Raw genomic sequence first — 26906 nt, 5'->3', positions numbered from 1 at the left:
TGTCTGTATAATGAGAAAAATGGGAAATTTGGGTTCTAGAAAGCCAGTGTCTGTGAAGCAATCTTATACAAGAGGCAAATCTGGGATATGAATTAAAGTACCGGAGGTAAACCAATAGTTTTCATCTGCATAGTGCCTCACAAGCTCTTATCAAAGTTACAAATGTCATCTATGCGGCTACAATAAAAGTTGACCACCCTGCAGCATCCTTTGGTATCTGGCTGCAGCTTTTGACATAGTTCAACATACGTTCCTCCTCCAGGACCATTCTCCTCCGTTGTACACCACTCGTGGCATCATTATTACTTATCTAATTATCTATCTATCTAGAGAATTGCTTACAATAACTCTTCTTCCTGTTTTCACACCATTTCCTCTGGTGTGTTCCAAACATTTATCTATCTTTTTCCTTGCATGTTGGCGATTCATTCGATGACACAAGGATCTTCAAGGGTGCTGATCACAACCAACTCTACCTCACCATCTCCCATCTCAGCTCCTCCTTTGTTGCTAAATTATGGATTCATGTTATATATTAATTATCTGGATAAAGGAAGAATAGAATCCCTGCTGTGTGGAAACAGGCCCTTCGGCCCAACATGTCCAGACTGACCTTCTAAAGAATAATCCACCCAGATGCATTCTCCCTACCCTATATTTACTCCTGACTACACATCCCTGAACACTATGGACAATTTAGCATAGGCAATTCACATATCTGCACATCTTTGGATTATGGGAGGAAACCAGAGCACCCAGTTGAAACCCCATGCAGACACGGGAGAATGTGCAAACTCCACCCAGACAGTTGCCCGAGACTGGAATTGAACCCGGGTCCCTGGTGCTGTGAAGCAGCAGCGCTAACCACTTGACTTGACTTTCCTCATGTGTTCCAGACTGGTCTTCACATTCTGCCTTTTATAAACTTGAGTTAATCCAAAGGTGAGCCGCTCGACTTTTAATTCTGCAAATTCTGCTCCCTGTAATCCCTGCACCTGCTGAATTGCATTGACTCCTCATCAAACAACACCTTGACTTGAAAATTCTCCTTGATTTCCAACTGCCTATTCCTCACCCTTCTCTATCTCTTTGACCCCCTCCAGACCCTCTGCACTCCTTAAATTCTGGTCATCCCTATGATTATTCCACAATTGGTAACTGAGCCTTCGGATACCAAGTGTCCAAGCTATGGAAGACTATTCCTATACCCCTCCACCTCTCTTTCCTCCTTTGAGACATTCCATTTTGGTCATTTGAGTTAATATCTCCTTATGTGACTTGGTGTTATGCTTTGATTCATGGTGCTCTTGAGACGGTTCATTAAGGCACTATATAAATACAAGTCAATAGGTGAAAATAAACAGAGTACTTAAAAGCTCAAAACTGGAAGTTCTTATACATACACAGGATTCCAGGATAGTGGATGTATAAATTATGGAATTATTCAAGAAATAATGTTGCTTCAATTTGTCAGACCGTAGGACCTTTCTGGATAAATAAACTGAAGCCTTCCAAATCTATAAATACCAAATGATTTGAAGACATAATTTCATATTTTGCCATTTTTTATCATTACATGAGCATGTCACCCTATTTTTGAATGAACCAAGTGCCAAGCCATCATGGGGGAATCACTCAGTTTCAGTGAGTGTCTGACCTCCTGTAGTTTCTGCCGTATCACTATTACGGCTGACCACATGCATTGTGAATGCACTAAGAGCGTCCTAAAAATGTCAGCTTTATCTGTTTCAAGTAAATCACATGGAAACAAGTTTCTCCTTTTGCCTCTGTCCAGAAATGTGGTTATGTATTTTGTGAAAAGTTGTTAGAGGAGCCACTGCATACCTAAAGTAATGCAGGAATATTATAAAAAGAAATAGGAACTGCCTCTCAAGCCTGCTTCACCACTAATGGCCAAGTGGACATCAATTGTCCAGCGATGATTGTAATTGAGCAGTTGTATTAGTGTTTTTCTGCTCAGTATTGGTTAATTTTGTATCCTTCAGATTTTACCATACATTGATGGGTTCCGTCACATCCAGAAGATTTCTGCTGAGGCAGATGTGGAGTTGAACTTGGTGCGAATTGCAGTGCAGAATTTACTGTGAGTAGCACAGCAGTGTGATGAAAGGTATCTCAAAAAATATAACTTTTAGAGTTTGGATTTTAAAATAGTAGCATATGAGACCAGTTACTATTCTGAAAATTTTAAAAAATAACAAGGTAAAATAGTCCTTCTGGAACTGTAACCTAATTGAGTACGTGCTAAAGAGCAGGACTACTGGAATTGTTTTTATTGTGGCCGATTATGACAGGGTTGTATCAAAGTTCAATAGCATATTTTTAGGTCAGGATAATTGAAGCATAATTTTAATTTAGAAAATCCGTAAGTTTTTTAGGATATTGTGAAGAGATGTACGTACTGTCTCTCTCCTAGAAAGGAGTATAACAGTTCAGGGAAAGTACAGATATCCCATTGGTTGTGCAATTTCCAAATCAGGGTTGTTTGGCTGAAAATCTGTACATTATTAGAAGCTGAGAAAGTCCAAGACATCAGTTTTGAGAATATTTATGTAAAAATTCTTCACGGTTCACAGGAAAGAACTGGATAGATTCAGTTACGTTGAATTTGAAGATCTGACAGCAAACCATAAAAAAACTATAGAAAAAGCCATTCAACCCATCATATTTTCACTGGCTGAATAAACTAGTTGTGCATCTTAATCCCACTTATCAACTCTAGTCTGTAGCTTTGCTGATTACAGTGCTGATCCAGGTTTCTTATAAATGAATTGAAAGCAACAAATGCCGCAATCACCATGGGTCATACAGCATCCATGGCGAGTAAGCAAGCTAACATTTCGAGTCTAGGTAACTCTTCATCAGAACTGAAGTGAAGTGTACAGGGGACACCATTTGTGGGAGGGGGGAATGGTTGGGTGGTATAGGGTGCTGGTGGAGAAAAGATGTTGATAGTTCAGGTTAAGTGATTGGAATGTGAGAATGGCAGAACAATGGGCCTAACTGCCAGATTTGAAAGAACAGACAGTCCCACTGGGGTGAAAGGAGGGGAGAGCGGACGTGGTGACAGAGAATGTAACAAGTACAGCTGAAACAAAGGGAAAAAAATGTGAATTGGAGTTCGCAATTTGAAGGTGTTGAATCCAATATTAAGTTCAGAACGCTATAAAGTACGTAGTCTAAAGATGAAATATTGTTCCTCCAGTTTGCACTGTGGTTCAATAGAGCACTGCAGCATACTGAAGACAGACAAGTGGGCATGTGAGCAGGATGCTGTGTTAAAATGACCAGCTATGAAAAGGTCAGGGTCATGCTTGCGCACAGACGGGAGGTATTCTGCAAAGCGGTCATCCAGTCTGCGTTTGGTTTCTCCAATGTAGAATAGGGTGCAGCGAATACAATACATACGATTTGAGGAGGTACAGATGAAATGCTGCTTCACCTGGAAAGACTGTTTAGGCCCTTTGGATGATGAGCAGAAAGGAGGTGAAGAGGCAGGTGTCACATGAATTGTGTTCACGCCTCACAAGTAATTTTGTGGATTATTTGTCAGATCTGTGTTTCTGTAATGAATAGCATTGGAAAACGGGATGAGGCTTTTGTGTTATGTGTTTTATGAGCTTTCAAACTGTGTTCTATATTTAGGGAACTTGGTTTTGTTTTGTGTTCCTTCTAATAAACATCTGTTGTTCAAGAAACACTGCAGGCTTCTGTGACTGAGCTAGTTTGTTCCACTTTACCTGTTGGATTGGCTGCAATTAGGCCAACAGAGCTTTAAAGGGAAAGTCACCACATTTAATACATATTGGGAGCAGCTTTTCAATGTACCTGGCCTTTCTCTTCATGTTTTTATGTCTTATTTTCAATGTGCTGATCAAAGTGAGACTTGTTAAGAGGTTGTAAATTTAGTACTTTTCTACTTTTAAGATACACTGTCAGTTCAAGTATCACCTGGAATCTGCATGATACAAAACATTTCGTACACTTAACTAAACATTCTCAGTTTAGGGTCAGCATGAGTTGGATACAAAGTAAAGCTCTATCTTTCAAAACTGTTCCATTAAACACTCATAGATAAAGCTTGGGTCAGATCTGGTGTAAAGCTCCTTTTGCCTTGTCCCCATCAAACGCTACCAGCCTAACTGCAGGGTTGATACAGCATCGGTTAGATATGGATTAAAGCCCTGTCCTCAAGTTCCTGGTATACAGTCCAGGGCTGATGCAACCTATGTCAGATACAGTGTAAAATACCATTGAACACTCACAGGACAGCTATAGGTATAAATTAGGTTCTAGATACAGCACCCTCTTTGCTTTCCCATCAATTCTCCTGAAGCAAGTACAGGTTACAAACACTGTAAAACTCTCTCTCTACTGCCCCATGAAACATTCCTGTGGCAGGTATAGAAACAAAAGAAAATCTGGAAATCCTCAGCAGGTCATGAAGCATCTGAGAGTTAATGTTTCAAGTCAATTATCTTTTATTGGAACTGGACCAGTATAGTGTGGGTTAAATACAGGATAAGGATCTTTCTACATTGCCTGTCGCAATATTCTCAAATTCAATATAAGTGTTTGGTTGTTCTAAAACATGTAATAGTTTCCTCCCTGAGATTTGTTTTTAGCACTATATTTCTATTATCAAAGATGATGAGTGTATTTAGCCCATTCAGGGCACCTTGGCAACCTCAGCAATAAACACAAGATTTTAATTGCAGCTTAATTGAACAGTTTATATTGTTGGAGGTGGGATCCATGTGTTTAATGAGGATTCTGCTGAAAAACAAATCTCTACTTTTGAAATGCTTCGCTTGCTGAGATTTCCATGTAATCGCATTGTTCAGTATCTATGTTTGCTATTTGCCTTTGCTTATTTATTGAACTACAGATAACCTGAAGAGGTTTTTTGTGCAGCAGGTTGTTGTAATCTGTAAAGTACTTTTTGAAAGGATGGTCGAAGCAGATCATGGTTGTAATGTTAGCAAGACTACAAATGCAGAATTCCAATTAATGCTGCGGGGATCACAGTTCAAATCTCCCACTTTTGATAGGATTTGAATTTAGTAGTAAAAAGACTGGATTAAAGGTTACTTTCAGTAATCGAGAGTGTGGTGCTGGAAAAGCAACCAGGGATGATGGTGCAATTTGACAGAAGGGAGTTGTCCTGGTAGTGCTCAATACTGACTTTGAAACCCAGGAAGCCCTGTGGCAACAAGTCAAAAACAGGCAAGGAAATCTCCACTACCATATCCAATCTCCTGCCATGACTTCAGCTAATGAATCAGTGGCCCTCCACATTGAATAGCACTTGGAGAAACACTTAGGATGTGAAGGAAACCGAATGTGGGGTCTTCAACGTCCATCACAAAGAAGGGCTCAGAAGCATCACTACTGACTGAATTGACCAAGTGATGTAGGGCATATCTGGTATCATATATCGAGCCTGTGGCAAATGGTAAAGGGAAAGCCTACTTCACCTTGCCCTCCCCAGTCTACCTGTCTGAGATGCATCTCTCCATGACTACATCTTTTGAAGTTTTAATTTTTTTTAGGAACTTCATAAACTGGTGATCTGGGATTTGGGGATGAAATAATTTGCGTATGGTTGTTTATCCCTCTCAGGGGAAATGGTTTAAAGGAATATTTATGTTTATGGTATTTTGGAGTGAAGGGACCTTAATAAATTTCAGAACCTTATTTAATTCTTTTTTTATATAGTTCAGTATGTCTACTCTAAAGTAGATCTACAGAGTCACACAGCATGGAAACAGACCTTTCGGTCCAACCAGTCCATGCTGATCTTAATCCCAAATTAAACTAGTCCCACCTGCCTGCGGTTGCTCCATATCCCTCCAAATCTTTCTTATTTATGTACTTATCCAAATATCTTCTAGATGCTGAAAATAACACACCAGGTTAAAGTCCCAACAGGTTTATTTGGAAGTACAAGCTTTCAGAGCTCTACTCCTTCATCAGGTAGCTTCTAAATGCTGTAACTGTACCCTCCAGTACTTAACCTGTATTTATAGATGATACAAATATTTCTCCTAGGGGGCCCCACAATTTTCTCCCTAACTTCAGACAAGGTCCTGGGATGCAGTTGGTCAGGTCATGGGAATTTATCTACCTTTGTTTTCTAAGACTTCCAGCACTACTTCTTTGTAATGTGAGCATCAGTATTTATTTTATTGACTTGTCTAGACTCCAATTCTTTATCAACAATAAAAACTTATGCTAAATATTCATTTAATATCTCTCCCATCTCCTGACACTCAACACAAAATCAAACAGTCACAATCAGCACGGGAATATATTGTACAGAGCAATCTGTTAATAAATTGTGCTCCTGTTCATTCAGTTCAAGTTGCACTGTGCAAGTAATGTGTGCTGTTGTCTTGCAGGTACTATGGAGTTGTGACCTTAGTTCCTATATTCCAGGTGAGTGGAAGTAGACACTCAGTTTATTTATATTTCTAATTATTATCTAGAATTAGCTGTTGCTTCTGTGCCAGTTCTTCTCTGCCTTAAAATGAAACCAGCTTTTACCTTTTACCGAACCTACTTTTACATTAATTTCTAGTTCTGCTGCTGTTTAACTGCATTCTATTCCTTTTCTCTGAAGTATTCCAATGTGTACTGTCCAACTCCTCGGGTGCAGGATCTGGTAGATGACAAATCCTTGCAGGAAGAGTGCCTAGTATATGTCACCAAACCAGGTATGATGAAAGTTCCTAAACCGTGCAAAGGCAATGAAAATCAAATGGCATTAATGTCCACAAACATAGCAACATGGAAAATCTTGTAAATTATAATGATACAATAAAAGGAGTGAAAGGTTATCAGGATAGTTGGGAATGTGGAGTACTCAGATCAATCATGCTAAGTCGTCAGGACCTGACATTCAACAAGCCAGAGTGTGTAAAAAGGTGGCTATAGAGATACTTGATACAGCAGTGATTATCTTCCAGGAATCTATGGATTCTGGAATAGTTCTTGCAGGTTTGAAGCTCGCAAATGTCACTCTCCTATTTAAGAAAGGAAAGAAGAGAAAACTGTGAGCTACAGACTTGTTAGCCTTACAGCTGCTAGAGAAGGGAAGCTGCTAGAATTTATTATAAATAATGTTTTGGTTAACAAACGTAAAACACACAGGATAGGAGGTAATATACTGTCATGGATTAAAGATCAGCTAATAGAAAATGGAGAATAGGAATAAAAGGGTCATTCTCCCATTTGCAGGGTGTGTCTGGTATGATTTGGGTTTAGGGACCAAATGTAATATTTCCAAAATTGCAAATGATACAAAACAAAGTGGGAATGTGTATTCAGGAAAATTAAAGTGGATTCAGGAGGATTTGGACAGGCTTAATGAGTGAGCAAATGCATGATAGGTGGAATATGATGTGGAAAAATGTGAGGTTATCCACTTTGAAATGAGGCACAGATGTGCAGAGTGTTTTTTAAATGGTGAGAGGTTATGGGGCCTGGGTGTCCTTGTTGGTAACAAGTCACTGAAGGTCAATATGTGGGCGCAACAAGCTATTAGGAGGGCTAATGGAATGTAAGACTTGATTGTAAGAAGATTTGAGTACAGGAGTAGTGAAGTTTTGCTTCAGTTGAATAAAAACTTGGTCAGACTACGCCTAGAATAGTCTGTGCAATTTTAGTCTGCTTATCTCAGAAAATATATCATTGGCATAGAGAGAGTGCAATGAAGATTTGCCAGACTTGTTCCTGGGCTGGTGGGACTGTCCTATGATGAAGATTGGACAATATTCTCTCAGTTTTGAAGAATGAGAGATGATGTCATCGAAACCTGCTAAAATACTGATGGAATAAGCAGGATGAAGCTGGTAAGAGGTCTCCCTAGAATGGGCACAATTTAAAAGTAAGGGGTAGGGTGCCATCTAGGACCAAGAGGAGAATTGCTTTTCCTCTGAGTTGCGAATATGTGGATTTCAGTATCCGAGAGCGCAGTGGAAGCAAAGTATTTGAGGATGTTGCATGTAGAGATTAATGGATTTGTCATTATTAATGGGGTATCGGGTTGTGGGGTTATTCTGGGTAAAAGGCACTGAAGTATCAATCAACCATGGTCATATAGAATGACCCACTCCTTTTTCTATTTTGTATGTTCTTATTAAATATGTTGTGAGGACACAAAAACTGCTGAGGTTGAATGAGTGGAAAGGAAAATGCCAAGATATAAAATAATGTGGGAAAGTGTGAAGTTATCCACTCTGGATGGAAAATTAGAGGAACTGTATTCTTTAAATGGTTAGGGACTGGATTGGTTGGTGTTCAGGGGACTTGGGTGTTTTCATATGTTAATCACTTGATATTAACTTACAGGGAGGGGAATGATTTTTGTTGAAAATGGATTAAAGTTTTAGAGTAAACGTTTTACTACAATTGTAGAGGGGTTTGGAGAGGCCATACCTGGAGTACTGTGTATAGTTTCAGTCTCCTTCCCTGAAAAAAGATACACTTACAATATAAATTGACTAAACTGATGCCTGGAATGTACGGGTTGTATTCTGAGAAGAGATTGAATAAATTGGGACAATCTCTTCAGAATTTAAAATAATTTAAAAGGCTATAACATTGGACATTGAAAATTTAATGTTAAATAGACCATTGGTTGACAGAGTAGATGTATGAAGAATGTCCCCTTTCTGGAGAACCAAATAGCTTGATTCTAAAAGAAATGGGTTGCCTTTGGGACTAAGATATGAAATGTCTTTACTCAGAGGGTTGTGAATCTTTGGAATTTCCACTTCATAGGGATGTGGGTGGTCATTCAAGACCGAGATTAATATATTTTTGAATAAAGGTATTTGGCCATAGTGCAGGAATGTAAGTTGAGGTAGTAGATCAGCCATGATGAGTTCGGTGGTGGAGGTATAGTGACCTCTGCTCCTATTTCAAACAGCTATTTGATGACACAAAACTGAAATATTTTACTTAAAAAGAAAGAGATATTGCCAATATTTTTTGTCTTGCACTCATCATGACCAATGCAAAAATGCCAAATTTCAAACGATCAGGGTAGGTGAAAAGAATGCTGATTGAATAGCAAGTTCACATTACTTCTTCCATGGCATCACCTCACCCAGTCAGAATCAACTTATCAAGCAATTAGCACAATGTTTTCCATAATAAATTGTTGAGACTGTTTGAAATTTGGACTAATGTTATGGTGCTATATCACTTTATAATCCTCAGGGAGGTTACCGCTCATCATTTCTTAAAGCAAAAATATGCTAAAGAATACTAGTTTGTACCTGCACAACACTTTGAAGTAGTAATATCAAGGATTTTGCCCCTAGAGCTGCAGAGCTTGGAGCCCAGATTGAGGTCTTCCTCGAAATGTTGATGTGCATGTTTTGCTTTAAGTCTTCATAGTTGTCGGTGAACTCAGCAGATGATTGAATTGAATGGGTCTCGTGAAACAACGAGCAGTAGTTTGAAAAATATATAATGATGCAGACTGGGTCATTATAGGCTCCCAAGATTTTGCAAATCGGACTGGCAACAGGGATGAAATCTAATAGAGGAGTGCTTGTTATTTCTGGGCGTGATAGGGTTTTATTGTTTAATTGTCATGGCATACCTGGGACTAAGATATGAAATTATGCAATAAACATTGTTGTAAAGGATATAAGAATCTGAACGGGTTAATGCTGAGGAATGTATTAAGCACCATCCAATATTACAATGTCATGGATGGAGAGGAGAGTACATTACTGGATCTCAAAAAAGGTAGACCTAACATGAAGGACTCCCTCATGGATTTCACTACAATATCTGTCATATCAAAATAGCTTATACCTAGTTGCTATTGTGCATTAAGCTTCATCTTGTTTAAGTCAAGAGCCTTTTCTTGTTAGACTACTTAGTGGTTTTCCTCTACCACACTAAACCAGTCAAATCCTTTGGATCCCAACCTCAAAGGACAGTGGTGGCAGCAAATAGATAAAGTGACGGAGAGCCCTACAGCATGGAGACAGACCCTTTCACCGAAACTGCTCCATGCTGACCAAAATGTCTATCAGTGCAAACTGCATTTCTCTGCACTAGGTCCATGTCCTTCTAAACCTTTCCTATCCATTATGTGTCCAAATGCCTTTTACATGTTGTTAACGTACCTGCCTCAACCACTTCTGCTGGCCGCTCATTGCATATGTGTACCACTCTGTGTAAAAACGCTGCCCCTCAAGTTCCCTTTTATTCTTTCCCCGCTAACCTTAAACTGATGCCCTCTAGTCCTTGATTCCCCAACCCTGGGAAAAAGACTGAATGCATTCACCTTATCTTGCATTTCACAATCTTATACACTACAATAAAATCCCCCTCAGTCTTCTATACTCTTTTTTTTAAAAGAGTTCTACCTTGTCCAACCTCTCCCTATAACTCAGATCCTTGAGTTCTGGCAACATTCTTGTAAATTTCTTTTGTGCTCTTTGCAGTTTAATAACTTGCTTCCTGTAGCAAGGTGACCAAAACGGAACACAGTAGCCAAGTGTGGCCTCACCAATATCCTGTACAATTGCAACCTAACTTCTGTACTCAGTGACCTGACTGACGAAGAGCAGTGTGCCAAAAACCTTATGCTCTGCCTACCTGAGACTCCACTTTCAGAGAACCGTGCAGCTGAACTCCAATGTCCCTCTGTTCCACTACACTCCTTAAGGATCTACGATTCACCATGAAACTCCCTACCTTGATTTGATGTTCCAAAATGCATGCCCTCACACTTATCTGTATTAAACTTCATTTGCCATTTCTCAGCCTATTTCCCCAGCTGATCAGGATCCTGCTGCAATTTCTGATAACCTTCCTCACTGTCCATAATACCTCCTATTTTAGTGTCATGCCTTGTACATGTTCATCCAAATCATTGATATAGATAACAACCAGCAATGGGCCTAACACTGACCACTGAGGCACGCCACCAGTTACAGGCCTCCAGTTTGACAAGCATCCTTCCACTATTACCCTCTGTCCTACCATCAAGCCAATTATATATCCAGTTTGCCAGCTCCCCCAGATTCCATGTGATCTAACCTCCCAGACCCTACCATGTGGAACCTTATCAAAGGCCTTACCGAAATTCATATAGACTGTGTCTGCCACCCTGTGTCAACCTTTTTGATTACTCCTTCAAATAACTTAAACAAAGTTGTGAGGCATGATCTCCCACACACAAAGCCATGTTGACCTTGTTATAATGTATCTTTCACTAAGGTGACTGGTAAGGATCTATCATAAAACACATATTATACTGAAAATTCTTTCAAATGTCTTCAACAATCCGCTGAGCATAAATAGAAATTTATAGACCAATGGCAGCCTGGTGGCATGTAGCGCCAATTGGCTTGCTGTAGTTTTCCCAGGCACAGTTGGCATTTGGCATATTGGACTCGTGAAATGGGGAAGAGTTAGATTTCATAAAATGGTGAGATTTTCGAATCATTTAGCAGGTTCTTTTTCCTTGATTAGTTGTTAAGATAAATTAGTGTCCATGCTGTGACTTGGGAAGTAAAGTCCTGCATGGAAAATGACCTTAAATAGGAATTGGCTGCCCATAGAATGAGTGAATATGTGTTTATGTTGAGAGAGAGTGTCTTGCAGATCTGAGCAAAACCCTGATCTTTGCTAAAGTTTCAAATCCTCAGTTAAAGGAGAAAAAAATGGAGTTTCCATTTCTTGACCAGCATCCAGCCTCTGGATGGTGAAAAAGGGTCTTTGCACCCCTAACATTGACTCTGCTTTCTGTCCACAGATGTTGCCAGACTTGCTGAGTTTTTGCAGCCATTTATTTTGTTACTTCAGTTAATGGTCATTGGAGACCAGTCAGGATCTGTGGACTAGTATTGGGTCACTAACACTATTGAGTCAAATCCTGTCCAAGTCCCTGAGAAAGCTGGTCAAAAGAGGAGAAAGAGAATTTCTAATAAAAGAATTTTTTGTACAATGGCAGGGGTTTTTGAGTGACTCATTCTTTAAGTGGCTATAGTTTCGTGTTAACTTTCATTTTAAAAAGCATGATTTGAATGAGATTGAAGCTAAAATTGGTGATAAATAAGCTAATGAGGAGCAATCCAAAGAATCTCAGAAGGATTTAGATCTGTTGGGAAGCTAACTCAATAGATTGCAAGTGGAGTTCACTCCCAAATAACTAATATGCAAGTGAGAAGCCAGAATAGGGATAACAGCTTAAAAATCACTATTGCTGATGTGAACATTGTATGTACAATTCACCTATAGAGGTTAGATGATACTACATCAGTGGGAGGCCTTTGAAGACCTGTCACTTGCCCCTTCTTCCCACAGGACACAAGCGTGCCAGTCTGCGTGATGTATTTCAGCTTTACTGTGGGCTCAGTCCTGGCACTACAGCACGAGATCTCTGCTCCCGCTATGCTCAACAGCTTCAACGTGTGGACGAGAGGTAGGATATTGAGCCTTGGCTTTGGATTAGAGTCATAGAGGTCTGCAACACGGAGAAAGACCCCATCAAGCGTGCATTGGTCAAAAACAGCCGCCTAACTAGTCCATTCCCATTGGCCCATAGCCTTGTATGTCTTGGCATTGCAAGTACAGAGAACCCTTGATTATCCAAATACCAATTATCCAAAATTCGGATTATCCAAAGGAGATCTGGAGGTCCCGATGGAAACATTACATCAAAGACATGTTTCCAACAGTGATCGCGTCTTTTGTTTACAGTGATTAAACAGACACCGTCTCCAAATAACTGATCTCCTGCCTCTCCCCCTCCCACACTTTCCCTGGAATTCTACAGAGGGGTGTACCCTAAACCCACCTTCCCCAAATAGTCTCTCCAACATTACCCTGTACAGGGCAAACGTGGAACCTGTCAAAAAGTTGTGTGTGTGGCTGTGGCTGCGCGCGTGTGTGTGTGCGCGCGTGCGCTATTTGGAGACTTATCCCACAAAGGCAACTGCAGCAGTCTTGTTGCTGGTGTCCAGTCCAGCTGCCCCAGAGAGGGGACGGGTGTGTATGGGTTGGGGGTGGAGGATGTTGGGGGCAGGGGGCGGTGTCAGACAGGTTTGTGGGTGGGGAAAGTGTCAGACCGAGCTGGGGGCAGGGGTGATGTGTGGGTGTGGGGGGCGGTCTCAGATGGGGTTGGGGCCGGGGTGGATGTGCGGGTGCGGTGGGCTGTTTCAGACAGGGTGGGGCCGGTATCAAACAGGGTTTGGGGGCGTTATCAGACAGGGTTGGGGGTGGGGATGGTGTCAGACAGGGTGAGGGGGCAGGTGATGGGGTTGGGGCGGGGGGGTGGTGTCAGATGGGGTTGGGGCGGGGTCTCGTGCACTGTCATACTGCCTTACCTCCTGAACAGTGAGCAGACTTTTTAAAAACTCCGAGCCCCAGAGGAAAGGCATTTAATCGATTAACCAAATAATCGATTATCTGAACGAAATAGTGCCCGCAAATCACATTCAGATTATCGAGGTTCCATTGTATTCCAAATGCCTTTTCGATCATTTTTATCTACCTGTCCCAATACCTTAAAGGACTGGTGGACATAGACACCAGGGTTCCTCATGTCCTGGTCCTTGGCGCTTCCCAGGGTCCTACCATTCATTATGTATTCCCTTACCTTGTTTGTCCCACTCAATTGCTTCACCTCATGCTTATCTGAATTGAGTTCCAGTTGCCTCTGATCAGACCATCTAACCAGCCCTTCTGTATCCTCCTGTAATCTAAGGCTATCCTCCTCAGTATCTACTTCCCACCAATCCTCATATCATCCACAAACTCACTGATCAACCCTCCTACCTGCAAATCGTGTAAATTGTTTATATTTACCCCAAACCACAGCAGTGTTAGACAGAGCTAAGTGAACTAACAAATCAGACGTAAACTCTGTAGTCCTATCACATCCAGTTGAGAATGATAGTAAGTAATTAAACAACTCACTAGAGGACAAAGCTCTGCAAATGTCCCTATCTGCGATAATGGAAGAGCTAAATAAATTAGTATAGGATAAGGCAATCTTCAGCCAGAAGTGTCAAGTGAATGATCCGTCTCGGTCTCCTCCAGTGGTGCCCAGCATTGCAGATACCAGTCTTCAGCCAATTCAATTCACTCCATGTGATATTAAGAAACAGTTGGAGGCCGTGGATAGCACAAAGACTTTGGATCCAAACAACATTCCAGCAATAGCACTGAAGATTTGTGCTCGAACTTGCCACTCCCCTAGCCAAGCCCTTTCAGTTCAGTCACAACACTGGCATCAACATGACAACACGGAAGATTGCCCAGCTATGTCCTGAAGACAAAAAGCAGGACAAGTTCAACCCAGCTAATTACCAGTCTGTGATGGAAGGTGTCATCAACAGTGCTATCAAGCAGCATTTGCTCAGCGATAACCTGTTCAGTGATGCCCAGTTCAGGTTCCGCAAGGGCCACTCAGTTCCTGACTTCATTGCAGTCTTAGTTCAAATATGGACAAAAGGGCGAAATTCGAGAGGTGAGGTGAGAGTAACTGCCCTTGACATCAAAGCCACATTTGACCAAATGTAGTATCAAGGGGCCCGAGCAAAATTGGAATCCGTGAGTATCGGGGAATACTCTCTGCTAGTTAAAGTCATATTTGATGTTGGAGAGGGATTTTAAAGAGGAGTTGTAAGTTCCTCGTTCAGTAGCACAAATCACTGTTTGGAGTTCCTTTACCACATATGGGAGACAGCAGAGACTGTTCCGAATCTGGCTTTCATGTGGGGCCCAGTTGCCCTCCTAATTACAGTTCAGATCAGAGGTCAGTGACAATCTACCTTTCCCAACAAAATAGAGAATATTTGTACATATTTCTTTATCGTGGTTAAATGCTTCATTGACATCGGTGCTTGCCACATCCCCTCTCTCCTACACTTCCAATCCTGCAAATACATGATCAACAATGGACAACTTCATGGTCCACCTTAGGTCCTTCCATCATCTTGTGATGCTTGCCAGACCCCTATCACCTGTCCTTGGGCTCTTACGATTATTGGCCATATTTCAACACTGATTTTTATGTCTCTTCCGAGACCTTTGCCAGTCGCCTCATATACTTATTACTAATGACTTTACAAATTTGGTCAAGAAATTCACATCCCTTACTGACCTTAGTACAGAAGATTAAAAAGCATGTTAATTTCTACCAATGGTTATAATATTTGTAATATCAGCTCTAATATAAAACTACTTATAAAGTTTAACATGGTTAAACCTAATACTATGATTCTGTGACAAAGCTAACAATTTCAGGAACAATTTCCCTTTTATCCAACTTGGGAAGCGGCAGTTATTTATCCTTTCGAGGTCATAGTTTCTGCTACCTTTGCCATGTTGTTTGGTACTCTTCTAAGGTTAACTTATTATACCTTTTTCTTCTAATTTTCTTGCTAATGAAGGAAAAAGTTTCTTCACTAGTATTTATCAAAACCTGTCTCTGCATTCAAGGCTAACTGCTTTCAGAAATTTAATTCCCCACAATCTAATAAATTTAAACTTGCATTCTTATATGAATATGTCTCTACTCTAATATGTAATTATTATTATTTACAAGCCTCATCTTAAGTGGGTCAAATTTTCACTATTTCACATAAAAATTAGAAATCTCAGATCAGATGGTTTTCATCTGAGCTAACGTATCAGAGTCTTACTGTTTGCATTCTAGTCCCATCTTAATAAGGCTCATGCATTTTGTTGTCTGGCTTTGAAGGTCATGATTTGAGTTATGTGAAATGCTACTTCGGTTAAAATTTCCTTCAAATGTCTGTGTCAGTTAAAAAGAAAATTCTACAGTCATTTTGTCATATTCAGCCATGGACTTACAATATCTGGCACATAGGAAGATTGTTGTGATTGTTGGAGGTCAATCATCTCTGTTCCAGGACATCTCTGCAGGAGTTCTTCAAGATAGTGTCCTAGGCCTGACCATCTTCATCTGCTTTATCAATGGCTGTCCCTCCATCATGAGGTTAGAAATAGGAATGTTTGCTGATGATTACACAATGTTCAGCACCACTTGTGATCCTCAGATACAAAAGGAGTCCATGTTCAAATGCAATACGATCTGGACAATATCTTGGCTTGGGCTGACACATGGCAAGTAATATTTGCGCCACATAACTGCCAGGTAAAACCATCTCCAATAAGAGACAATATAACTATCTTTCCCCTTTGATATTTAGTGTTGTTACCATCACTGAATCCCCCGCTATCAATATCCTTGGGATTGCTATTGACCAGAAACTCAACTAGACTTGCCACATAAACACAGTGGCTACAAAAGGCTAGGAGTACTGTGGTTAGTAACTGACCTCCTGACTCCCAAAGCCAGCCCGTCACCTGCAAGTCATAAATCAAGATTATGGTTGAATACTCCCTACTTGCCTGGATGGGTGCAGCTCCAACAATCAAAAAGCTTGACACCATTTAGGACAAAGTAGCTCACTTAATTGGCACCATATCCACAAGCATCCCCTTCCTCCACCACCAACGCTCAATACTATCTGCAAGTTGCACTGCAGTAATTCACCTAAGATCCTGAGACAGCACCATCCAAACCCATGACCACTTCCCTTTAGAAGGACCAAGTAGCAGATACTTGGGAACAACACCACCTGCAAGTTTCCCTCCAAGCAACTCACCATCCTGACCTGGAAATGTATCACTATTCCTTCACTGTCAAACTCCTGGATTTCTTTCCCTTATAGCATTGTGGGTTTACCTACAGTGCATGGACTACAGTGGTTCAAGACAGCTCACCATCACCACCTCAAGGGCAACTAGGGACAGTCAATAAATACTGGCAAACCCATGATGCCCACATCCCACAAACGAATAAAAGAAATTCAGCAGGGATCCCAAAGCTTAACCCTGCAGAGCCTCACCCGACACAGGCTTGCAGTCACAAAACTACACCTCGACCATCACCGCCTACTTCCTGCCACTCAGCCAATTCTGGTTCCAATTAGCCAAATTTTCTTTCGATAGAGTCTCTTAACCCTTGCTGTCAGTAAACCATGGGGACCTTATCAAAAAGCTTGCTGAACGCTAATTAGGCTGCATCAAATGTGTTGGTCTCATCTGTAACCTGGTCACCTCTTCGAAAAATTCAGACGGGTTGGTCAGATGTATCCATCCCTTAACAAAACCAAGCCCACTGTTCTTGATTAATCCCTGCTTCTCCAAATCCATGTGTGGACAAGCTGTAATTTCATACTGATTAAGTGTGATCTACCTTACAAATAGTAGAAAATGAGGTCTGCAGATGCTGGAGATCACAGCTGCAAATGTGTTGCTGGTCAAAGCACAGCAGGTTAGGCAGCATCTCAGGAATAGAGAATTCGACGTTTCGAGCATAAGCCCTTCATCAGGAATAAGAGAGAGAGAGCCAAGCCGGCTGAGATAAAAGGTAGGGAGGAGGGACTAGGGGGAGGGGCGATGGAGGTGGGATAGGTGGAAGGAGGTCAAGGTGAGGGTGATAGGCCGGAGTGGGGTGGGGGCGGAGAGGTCAGGAAGAGGATGCCTTCCTTGAAGAAGCTCTCTTCCTCCCTCTACAAGGATTTCAGTGAGTCCCTCTCTCACTGCACCCCCCAGGTCTCAGTCGGTTCCCTCAACTCAGCACCGCCCTCCCAACCTGCAATCCTCTTCCTGACCTCTCCGCCCCCACCCCACTCCGGCCTATCACCCTCACCTTGACCTCCTTCCACCTATCCCACCTCCATCGCCCCTCCCCCTAGTCCCTCCTCCCTACCTTTTATCTCAGCCGGCTTGGCTCTCTCTCTCTTATTCCTGATGAAGGGCTTATGCTCGAAACGTCGAATTCTCTATTCCTGAGATGCTGCCTAACCTGCTGTGCTTTGACCAGCAACACATTTGCAGCTACCTTACAAATAGGTTGAATGAATAATGGGGACGGTCTCCTTGATCTCCCTGTTGTCTTGCTTTTTTTAAAAAAAAGTTTTCTCTTATTGGTTTTGTTATCGCACATTTATTATTATCCTTGAACTGCTGCAGTTTGTGGAGAATGTTTATTCCCAGAGTACTTATTCCATACTACAGTATGGAAACAGGCCCTTCAGCCCAACAAGTCCACATCGACCCTGCAAAGAGTAACCCACCCAGTCCCATTCTCCTGCCCTATATTTACCCTTGACTAATGCACCTAACACTAAGGGCAATTTAGCATTGCCAGTTCATTTGACCAGCACATTGGATTGTGGGAAGAAACTGGAGCACCCGGAGAAAAAAAACACAGACAAGGGGAGAATGTGCAAACTCCACACAGACAGTCGCCTGAGGCAGGAATCGAATCCAGGTCCCTGGTGCTGTGAAGCAGCAATGCTAACCACTGAGTCACCGCCAGTGGGAGTTTTCAGTGTTTTGTCTCCATGTCAGTGAAGTACAGTGATAATCATACAAAGTCAGGATGATGTGTGACAGGAATTTGCAGAGAGTTTGCCCTTGTGCCTATAATCCTTGGCCTATTAGGTGGTAGAGGGTGCAGTTTTGGCAGGTGGTGTTGAAGGAGCCTTGCCAAGTGGCTGTAGTGCATCTTGTTGATGGTATTCACAGCAACCATGGCATTCTGTGGTTGACGAATGCGAATGTTTTGTCTGTAGGTTATGCAAACCAAGTCAACTGCTTTGCCTTGGTTGCTATCAGGTTTTTTGAGTTTTGTTGTTGCAACCAAACAAAACTAGAGAGTATCCCAACACACTCCTGACTTGTGCCTTGTTGCGGAGACTTTGGGGAGTCTGATATGTGATTCGCTATGGAAGAGTCAAAGTGCTTCATTCTCCTCTGATTTTAGAAAGTTGATTCAGTTTGGTCTGATGAAAAATCTAATTCGGCGACTACATAAGTATCCGGTGAAGATCAACCGAGACGAGAGAAGCCGGCCGCCTCGTCTCTACACTGGTTCACACAGCTATGATGAAATCTGCTGCAAAACAGGTAAACCATCCCAAAGGGGTTCACCCCATTTACTGGGGTCAAAACAGCTGAGGGAGTAGAGCTGTGAAAAGTATTCTGTATTTGCACAAATGAGGTGTGTTCACATTCCAGACTTTGCAATAAGGGCCCTGTATAAATTTAACTTGAGTAGTATTTTGGATATGGGTCCATAGCTTAAAATAGCTTCTAATAATACTGAGATTCTGTATTAGAGAAGCTGCAGGATAGCTGAGCCTAGAAAAGAAACAATTGCCATGAAGCTTTTCACTAGAGAAGTGCGGAGGAAGCTTTACTCTTTATCTAATCCATGCTTTCAAGGAGCAGATCACCCATAGCAGCTGCCGTTCCAAACTGTGCCATTGGTCTTTCACACTTGCCTGAGAGTAGACAGTTCAACAACTCATCTGCGAGGAGGCACCTCCAGCACTGTAGTATCAGTCTAGAGTTGCTGGTTAAGTCTCAGTGGAGTTTGTGATCTCTCCAAAGTGAGAGCACTCCAACTGAACCATAGCTAACACCTCCTCTGTATCTGACCTTTGTTTTAGCCAAGACTAACTACTTGGAAGTGTTTGATATTATCATTGTGGGAATTATAACAAATGCTTCTTCTCTCTATTGCTCTCAGGAATTAGCTACAAAGAATTGGATGAGAGGCTAGAGAATGACTCTAATATCATTGTGTGCTGGAAATGAGAGTACAGCAAGTGGCACAACTGCTGGATGTCGCACGGGTGTAAAGTTGACCAAGAGTTTCTAAGCTGAAGATCAGTTTTGCGAGGAGTGTGAAAAAGTAATAGATGGTTCAGACTTGGGTAGTGTAAGCTGTACTGGTTTTCAGTAATGATAAACTGTTCTGAGTCTCCTAGATTAACTTAAAAATAGGTAAGGAATGTGTGACACCATTTTTCCTTAAATAGATTGTGATCTGTAACTTAAGAGATTTTGTGTTTATATTAATATCATCCTTACCCTAATCCTCCTCCTGTGTGCATGCATCTCATCATGAGTATCAAGGAAAGAGCTGACCCATCCACCATGGTTGATTCAAATCTTTCCTTCTCCAATCATTTAAAATTCTTTGGTGAAACATTCCTTCGCTAGCCTGTTACTTATCGTGTATAATACCAATTACTACGTAACCTGTGGTAACCAAGTTGAGTCCCCAATCTGCACTGCTTTAGCTGATCTCAGTTGGTGGTACTTTGAGTGGTCTTGGTGCCCCAGGGTGTGGTCTATCCATGGTCACCTGCTGTCAAAGCATATGTGTGTGTTGATGAGATCAAATAATTTGTGATGGATTCACAGTTGAACTTCTTGCCAGCATTGAAAAATGACCCTTTTGAATGTGTTCCTGCTGAGCTCAGTATATTTGAACCATTGCTCTGCAAATCAGTGCCTTCGTGAGAATAGAAATGTACAAATCTGTACAGATGGTTATGACTAGTTTTGGATAAATAGAATTATTTAATACATTAAAATATTCTGATCTGAATGATAGTCTTTTTTTAAAATCTCCAATGCAAACTGATTTCAAACTTAATTAGTGAGATTAAATTACATGTAACACTTGGAAGTAATGCTCTTAAAAACTCAATTGCACTTTAAGAAATAGTAATCATAAATCATTTTGTGAAGTGACACTTTTACTACACTAAAGCACTGCACATAAATCTGCTGTATTAACATTTCAAAATGCAATTGGATCTCTGCCTGTGAAAGCTTTCCCAAAAGTCATTACCAGACATCAGTTGCTCCTCAGATCATGTACTCCCCAACGCCCCCAAAAAGACCAGGTCTTTTGTTCATTTATAATTTGCTTTTGGACGAGTTTTGTTTTAAAAGTTGCCATTTAAATGTACACTGGCTGAGAGATAATTGGGCAATTGCGATTGAAGAACCCACACAGGATCCTTATTCAAATTTTGGTCACATCACCTGGAGCTGATGCATGAAGTGGAATTTCGAAGAAGTAAACTTTAATTGGAATAGTCTGGACTAAGCCTGTGGTGGAGAAAAGTGAAATGTAACAGTTTAGCACAGGTGTACAAGGAAGGAAGCAAATTGGGCTGACATCCTAAATCATATACATGGCTTGTGGAAGCTTCCTTGTGGTGTGCTGCACATGTTATAGTGAAATTCACCATTTTAAGCGTTATTTTTGGTGTCCTATTTGATTGTGAGTTGTATTTTAAACACCATATCTTTTAATTATAAATGCTGGCTGCTATCACCTCAGTAACATTAAGGAAAGATTGTAAAGTACTGATAATGTCTCTGGACTAGTAATACATAAGCCCAGGTTAATACTCTGGGGACACAGGTTCACAGCGCATTATAACAGCGATGGAATTTTTAATTCAATTAGCAAATCTGGAATTGAAAGCTAGTGTCAGTGAAACTCATTGATTATGTCAAAGCCTTTCTGCCATCCTCGTCCAATTTGAACTACATCTGACTTAAGAGTCACAGAAACAAAACTTAGCTGCTCTATCAAGCCATTCAGTTCAAGGGCAATCGGGGACAGACAATGCACACATCCCATCAAAGAATAGAGAAAAAAAAATCCTGGCCTATTCCTGCCTCTTCCACATATCACTGAAGCCATCATCCATATCAAGTATTTCAATGCTTAGCTGGCCAGCCTCCCGTACACTTCAACCTGTCTGCTTCATCAAACAGTGTTCTGTCTATTTTGGCCATTACCTCTATCTTTGCTGACCTACATTGACTATCTGGCTCCCAGTGACTTTAGTCATTCTTCATTTACAGGAAGAGTGTAATTAGCTGAGTTGATATTTCAGAGAACTAATGCTCATATTGATATGATGGGCTAAATGGCCTTACCAAGTAGCTATTTTAAGATTTCCTTCTTGCATCATTGGCAGGTAGTCTTTCAGACATGAGAGACACATTATAGAATTCTCTCCCCTCTGCCTCCCCCTGCCAAGTTCACCTCCTGAACTCCTGATGTCTTCTTTTTCTGGGAGATTTTTCCCTTGTGCTTCTGTGAAGTGTTTCAAGATATTTTCCTATATCAAAGATGCCACGAATGGACATCAATAAATTTATTATGGGATATTTTACAACCACCTTCAAGTTTGAGAAAAACTACCTTAGATCTGTTCATTCTCCATCAAAAGCCAATGGTGACAGAGAGAGACATGCTCACTGGACCCAGTACTGCCTTTTTGACCCAGGTCTCCATTAACACCAGGATGTAATATTCCCAAGTGGTCATCTGCAAACATCATATCAACATTTTCTCATGCAAAAGTGTATTCTTTTTGTGAGGTATAATCGCAAATACACTGGCTTCTGAATGGTGACTAGCCATCATGCCTGATGAAGGGCTTATGCTTCTCCTGCTCCTTGGATGCTGCCTGACCTGCTGACCCTGAGTGGTGACTGTATCCACCTTGACCATTCTTAGTTTGAAAGACTATTTGGTGACCACTTAGCCAAAGAGTGCATTAGTATTGCCAGAACTTGAAGTCCCTGTACTTTCCAGCGAAGAGTTCCAAGTTAATGATTGGAGGCAAGACCTCTCTCTCGGATTCTTACTACTTAAGAATTACTTCATCCAGGCTACTAGAGGGCGCTGGAGGATGAACTTTGAACATCCACAGGTCTGATTTATTTTTCTTCCCATGTTCTGGACTGCATCCAACACTGGCCAGTGTTTGATGACATTAAGAATGAAAGAAAGCAGCCCCACCCTGCAAAAGCTATTGTAACTTATTCCTAAGTGTTTTTAAGAGAAATGTTGAAGTTATCAATGGCACTCAACTCCTTATGACTTGCCAGTCATCCTTGCCTGTGCTGGTCCCAGTGCATCAATGATACTCATTCTGCTGGTGGTGGTCGCTCCCAGCCATCTAGTGTGCTGGTCCCAAGTGTCAGTGACATCCAGCTCTTCTGCTCTCAGCACATCTGGATAATGCAATCTGCACTGGTATCATGTGTCACTGACACTTCAATTCTCTTAGTCTCGCTGCAGCATGACAGTGATGCAGATTCCATCTGGCAAACAGCTACCTCTCAACTGGCACCTCGCATCAGTGGCAGTCACTTTGCTAGTTTTGTGTGCCAGTGATGCAGAGTTTTCTGGCCCTGCCTCAACTCTGAGCAATTTTATCTGGAAATCTGAAATACTTTTTATATATAAAAAATAAACATATATGGCTTTTTGAGTATTGATCCAAGTATCTACATTATGTTGATACGTGTGTGTACCATTGTACAATGTAGATGATCTTAAAACAGTATTTCCATTCTTGAAAAAATTAAAATGGGACAACAAAGTTGGCTGTTGAATGGATTGATAATCCTGTGACAAGCTGTTACTTGTTGACCGGAAATGGAACCTCATTATTTACTTACTACTAGTAAGTGTTTCATTGCATTGATCCCTCTATACTCTGGCTTACATAAGAATCTGTGTTTTGAGGATTTGGAGACTTTAGTAACTGTCAAAGAATAACAATGGTTAATATGATGCTGTTACCAATCTGGAATCACCTGTGAAACTGATGTGGACAGGGCAACAATTGGAATTTACTGTAATTGGGGAAAATGTGAGATGTATTAGTACAGAACAATGGGAATCTACAAATATTAGAAATAGTTTCTTTGACTAGTAAGAGAAATTGGAAGTGCATGATGTACATTAGTTGCCAAACATTGAGTATGTTTATTCAGTCAAGCTCAGTACGGCAATGTATCTGCTGGAAGAAAATTCCAAATGGTAACTCCACAGCACAGCCACAATCATTCTTGCCTGTTGTATATTTATTTTCACAGAAGAATGTTGAGACAAATCATGATTCACACTTTCAAAAGAATAAATGCAATTGTCATATGTTCTTTTTGATTTTTAATTTTGCATGCTGTAGACAAATGACAAAGGTTCTACAATGTCCACTGTGTAAGGGAGGCCTGCACTGTCAGGTGTGGATTTAAAAGATCCCATTGCATCACCTGAAAAAAAACCAGGGGAGTTTTTTTATTGGTGTTCTGGCCACTATTTCCCCAGCCAACACTACTAAAACACAATCTGGGATCATGCTGTGTACAACTTGGATTTCCCTCATTTATTGACAGTACTTGTGAAGCGCTTCAGAATGTCCTGTGGCCTTGAAGGGCACAATATAAATGCAAATGTTTCTTAAGTTGTTCAGCATTTATCACAACACGTGCCTGCTCTACGATGGACCACCTTCATTTCCAGACTCTTGCTGAGACTGAAAGGGTTACAAGGGAGTTTGGTTTGGAAAGGAGCATCAGCCCCCATCATAAATGTCAGGTCTCATCACTTGCCATAAACTAAAAGCCATTAATACAGCAAGATTGTGTTTGTATCTGCGCAAACTTAGTGACAGTCAGACTCAGGAGGAAACAATACATCAGCTGGCAGCTTTTGATTCCCTGTCAGGTCCTGAATAGAAAGCATTGATGGCATTGGAAGGGATCTACATAAATCAAACAGCAGGAAAGCAGCTTCCTGCTTGATTTACTGGAGCTGTATAAATTTGTATAAATTAATTCCTTAAAAGCAACTGCATGCACATGTTATGGCACTATCAATATAATTCTGTTTTATTGGGTACAATAATAATAAATCTGTTTGTAACATGCCCTTCCCTCACTTCCACTAGCTCAGCATCAGGCTCTGCGGGATGGAGTAAAGCATCCTCTGACTAGAAGAGCAGGTCAGAGAGTCATACAGCATGGAAACAGACCCTTTGGTCCACACCGACCATGTTGCCAAACTAAACTAGTCCCACTTGCCTATGTGTGGTCCATATGTGTACTAAAATGTCTTTTTAAAATGTTGTTCCTGTACCTGCATCCGTGACTTCCTCTGGCAGTTCATTCCACATATCCAGTATAAAAGTTACCCTTCAGATTCTTTTTAAAACTTCCTTCTCTCACCTTAAAAAGATCCCTAGTTTTGAACAGCTTCATCCTTGGGAAAAGAACCTTGCTAGTCACCTTATCTATGCTTCCTTTTAAAATTTTCCTATTACACTTACCTGGGTTTTGAACAAAGGCACTTGAGGCTATGAAGGATCACATGGTTGACAATGGACCATGAGGAACCCCTGCACTAGTCACATTCTGGCCTCGGGACCTTGACGGAACTCTTAGTGAACAACAGGTCATGTGTTGGATAATCCTTTTGTAGATGGTGCACACCGCTGCCACTGTGTTGGTGGGAGTGAATGTGGACATTGGTGGATATGGTGTGATGTTAATCAAGCAGTTGCTGGTTGGTATGACGTTTTGTGCATGGTGTTGGGGCTGCACCATCCAGGCAAGTGGGGAATATTCCATCACGCTCCTGCCTTGTGCCTTAAAGATAGGGTAAAAACTTTAGAGAAACAGATGAGATGCCACAAAATTCACTGTTTCTGACCTGCTCTTCTGTCAAGATTTGTTCTGAGTCATTCCACTTAGCACAGAACCAGTGACAAACACCGGAGGGTGCCCTAGTGTAAGGACTGGACTTAGTCCCTGATGTGCTGTTCTTGACATTACCAGAAAACATCTGGCTGAATTAAATGCTGTTTGATAATTGTCCTACGAAACATTCTTGGACATTTTACTACTCTAAAAGATGTCCCAGACCCAAATTGATAACGTCTCCTAACCAAAATTAAGCCCTCAGTTCAAAAGACGATTTTCCAATCATTGTCAGCTCTGATATGATCTCCACTGCAGTGCACAACTAACCTCAACCTAGGAAAAAGAGGCAATCAATCAATCAGTGCTGGGACCAGACACTGCACTGTTATTGCTGCTTTTGGATAAGGCAAGCTGGAGTGGATTGAGAATAGGACATGTGTTTTTGGCCAAGGACCACAGGGACTAGCATATTTTACTAATAGAGGCACAAAGCAGCCTTTCTTTTCCTGGAGCCACTAAATATAAGTTATTGCTGCAATCGATATAAATCCACTTGTGACAATGACAGCCTCATGATTAAACGCGACAGTGAGTTACTGAGTTTAGCTTCAGACCTGGAAGACCAATCTTGCCTCTGCATTCTGATACTTAAAAAGGAAATCACAAAAGAACCGGAGCATAGCTTCCCTGTGTTGATCCAAGGGACTGATGGCAGGATAAAGGGAGAGATATACACACAAGATAAGAAGCTTGGAAAAAGTCACAATCACACAGAGTAGCCACCAACAGACAGAAAGGAACAGGCTGGGTTGTATCCCATTCCTGGGTCCCCAGCTTTCACTCGTCACCTGTGTGGGCTGATATGATCTCCACTGCAGTGTACAACTGACCTCAACCTAGGAAAAAGAGGCAATCAATCAGTCTGCAATTCCACAGTGAGCAATTTAGCCTATTGTGTACACAGGTAAGGACAGGGTAAGATTCAACTGGGATATTTCTCCATGGACAAGTGTTGTCCAAGGCTCTGTGATGGGTCAGACAATATAGAGGGCAGCGCTGAAAATGTGATGCTGGAAAAGCGCAGTAGGTCAGGCAGCATTCAAAGAGCAGGAGAATCAACATTTCGGGTATAAGCCCTTCTCCAGGAATCTGATTCCTGAAGAAGGGCTTATGCCCAATACATCGATTCTCCTGCTCCGTGGATGCTGCCTGACCTGCTGCGCTTTTCCAGCAACACATTTTCAGCTCTGATCTCCAGCCCTCATTTTCTCCCAATACAGAGGGCAGCCACTATACAGCAAAATAGCTCCAGAAGTAGGCAGGGCAGGTTCATTATCAGCTATTTCACTCATCCAGAACAAGCCCCAGAGAATTTAGGGAGCTTCCTGTGCGGTGTCTAATTCTTGATGGGTTAATGTACCATGCTTGAAAAACCAAAAGGAGGGTAATGAGGAGGCTATTTTCCTGGTTTTAAGATGCATCGCTGGAGATACTCAACT

At 41.4% G+C, this 26906-nt stretch overlaps 2 protein-coding genes across 6 annotated transcripts in view; one reads left to right on the top strand and one right to left on the bottom strand.

Moving 5' to 3' along the window:
* Positions 1–26906, top strand: part of nprl2 (NPR2 like, GATOR1 complex subunit) — a 68236-nt gene that overhangs the window by 19990 nt on the left and 21340 nt on the right. For 2 of the 4 annotated variants that reach the window (XM_060835767.1, XM_060835769.1), the window contains exons 6-11: positions 2007–2104; positions 6423–6459; positions 6644–6737; positions 12358–12475; positions 18860–19002; positions 19628–20452. In XM_060835767.1, coding sequence (XP_060691750.1) covers positions 2007–2104; positions 6423–6459; positions 6644–6737; positions 12358–12475; positions 18860–19002; positions 19628–19695 — 558 coding nt within the window. In that variant the 3' untranslated portion in view covers positions 19696–20452. Of the gene's footprint in view, positions 1–2006; positions 2105–6422; positions 6460–6643; positions 6738–12357; positions 12476–18859; positions 19003–19627; positions 20453–26906 lie in introns of those variants that run through there. The other 2 variants (XM_060835768.1, XM_060835770.1) reach the window with 2 other exon arrangements.
* The window catches only part of pcbp4 (poly(rC) binding protein 4), a 59370-nt gene continuing 56233 nt past the window's right edge, over positions 23770–26906 (bottom strand). Inside the window, exons 13-14 of one of the 2 annotated variants that reach the window (XR_009645437.1) lie at positions 25035–26303; positions 23770–23979 (exon numbers count right to left, since the gene is read on the bottom strand). Coding sequence is in view for 1 of the 2 variants with exons in the window: in XM_060835765.1 (XP_060691748.1) it covers positions 23976–23979; positions 26256–26303 (52 nt within the window). In the remaining variant the exon portion in view is untranslated. The remainder of the gene's footprint in view (positions 23980–25034; positions 26304–26906) is intronic. The other variant, XM_060835765.1, reaches the window with a different exon arrangement.

Source organism: Hemiscyllium ocellatum, chromosome 14 (genome assembly GCF_020745735.1).
Source record: "Hemiscyllium ocellatum isolate sHemOce1 chromosome 14, sHemOce1.pat.X.cur, whole genome shotgun sequence".
Taxonomy (NCBI): domain Eukaryota; kingdom Metazoa; phylum Chordata; class Chondrichthyes; order Orectolobiformes; family Hemiscylliidae; genus Hemiscyllium; species Hemiscyllium ocellatum.
Note: the sequence above shows the minus strand (reverse complement) of the source record. Positions and strands in the feature narration are given on the sequence as shown.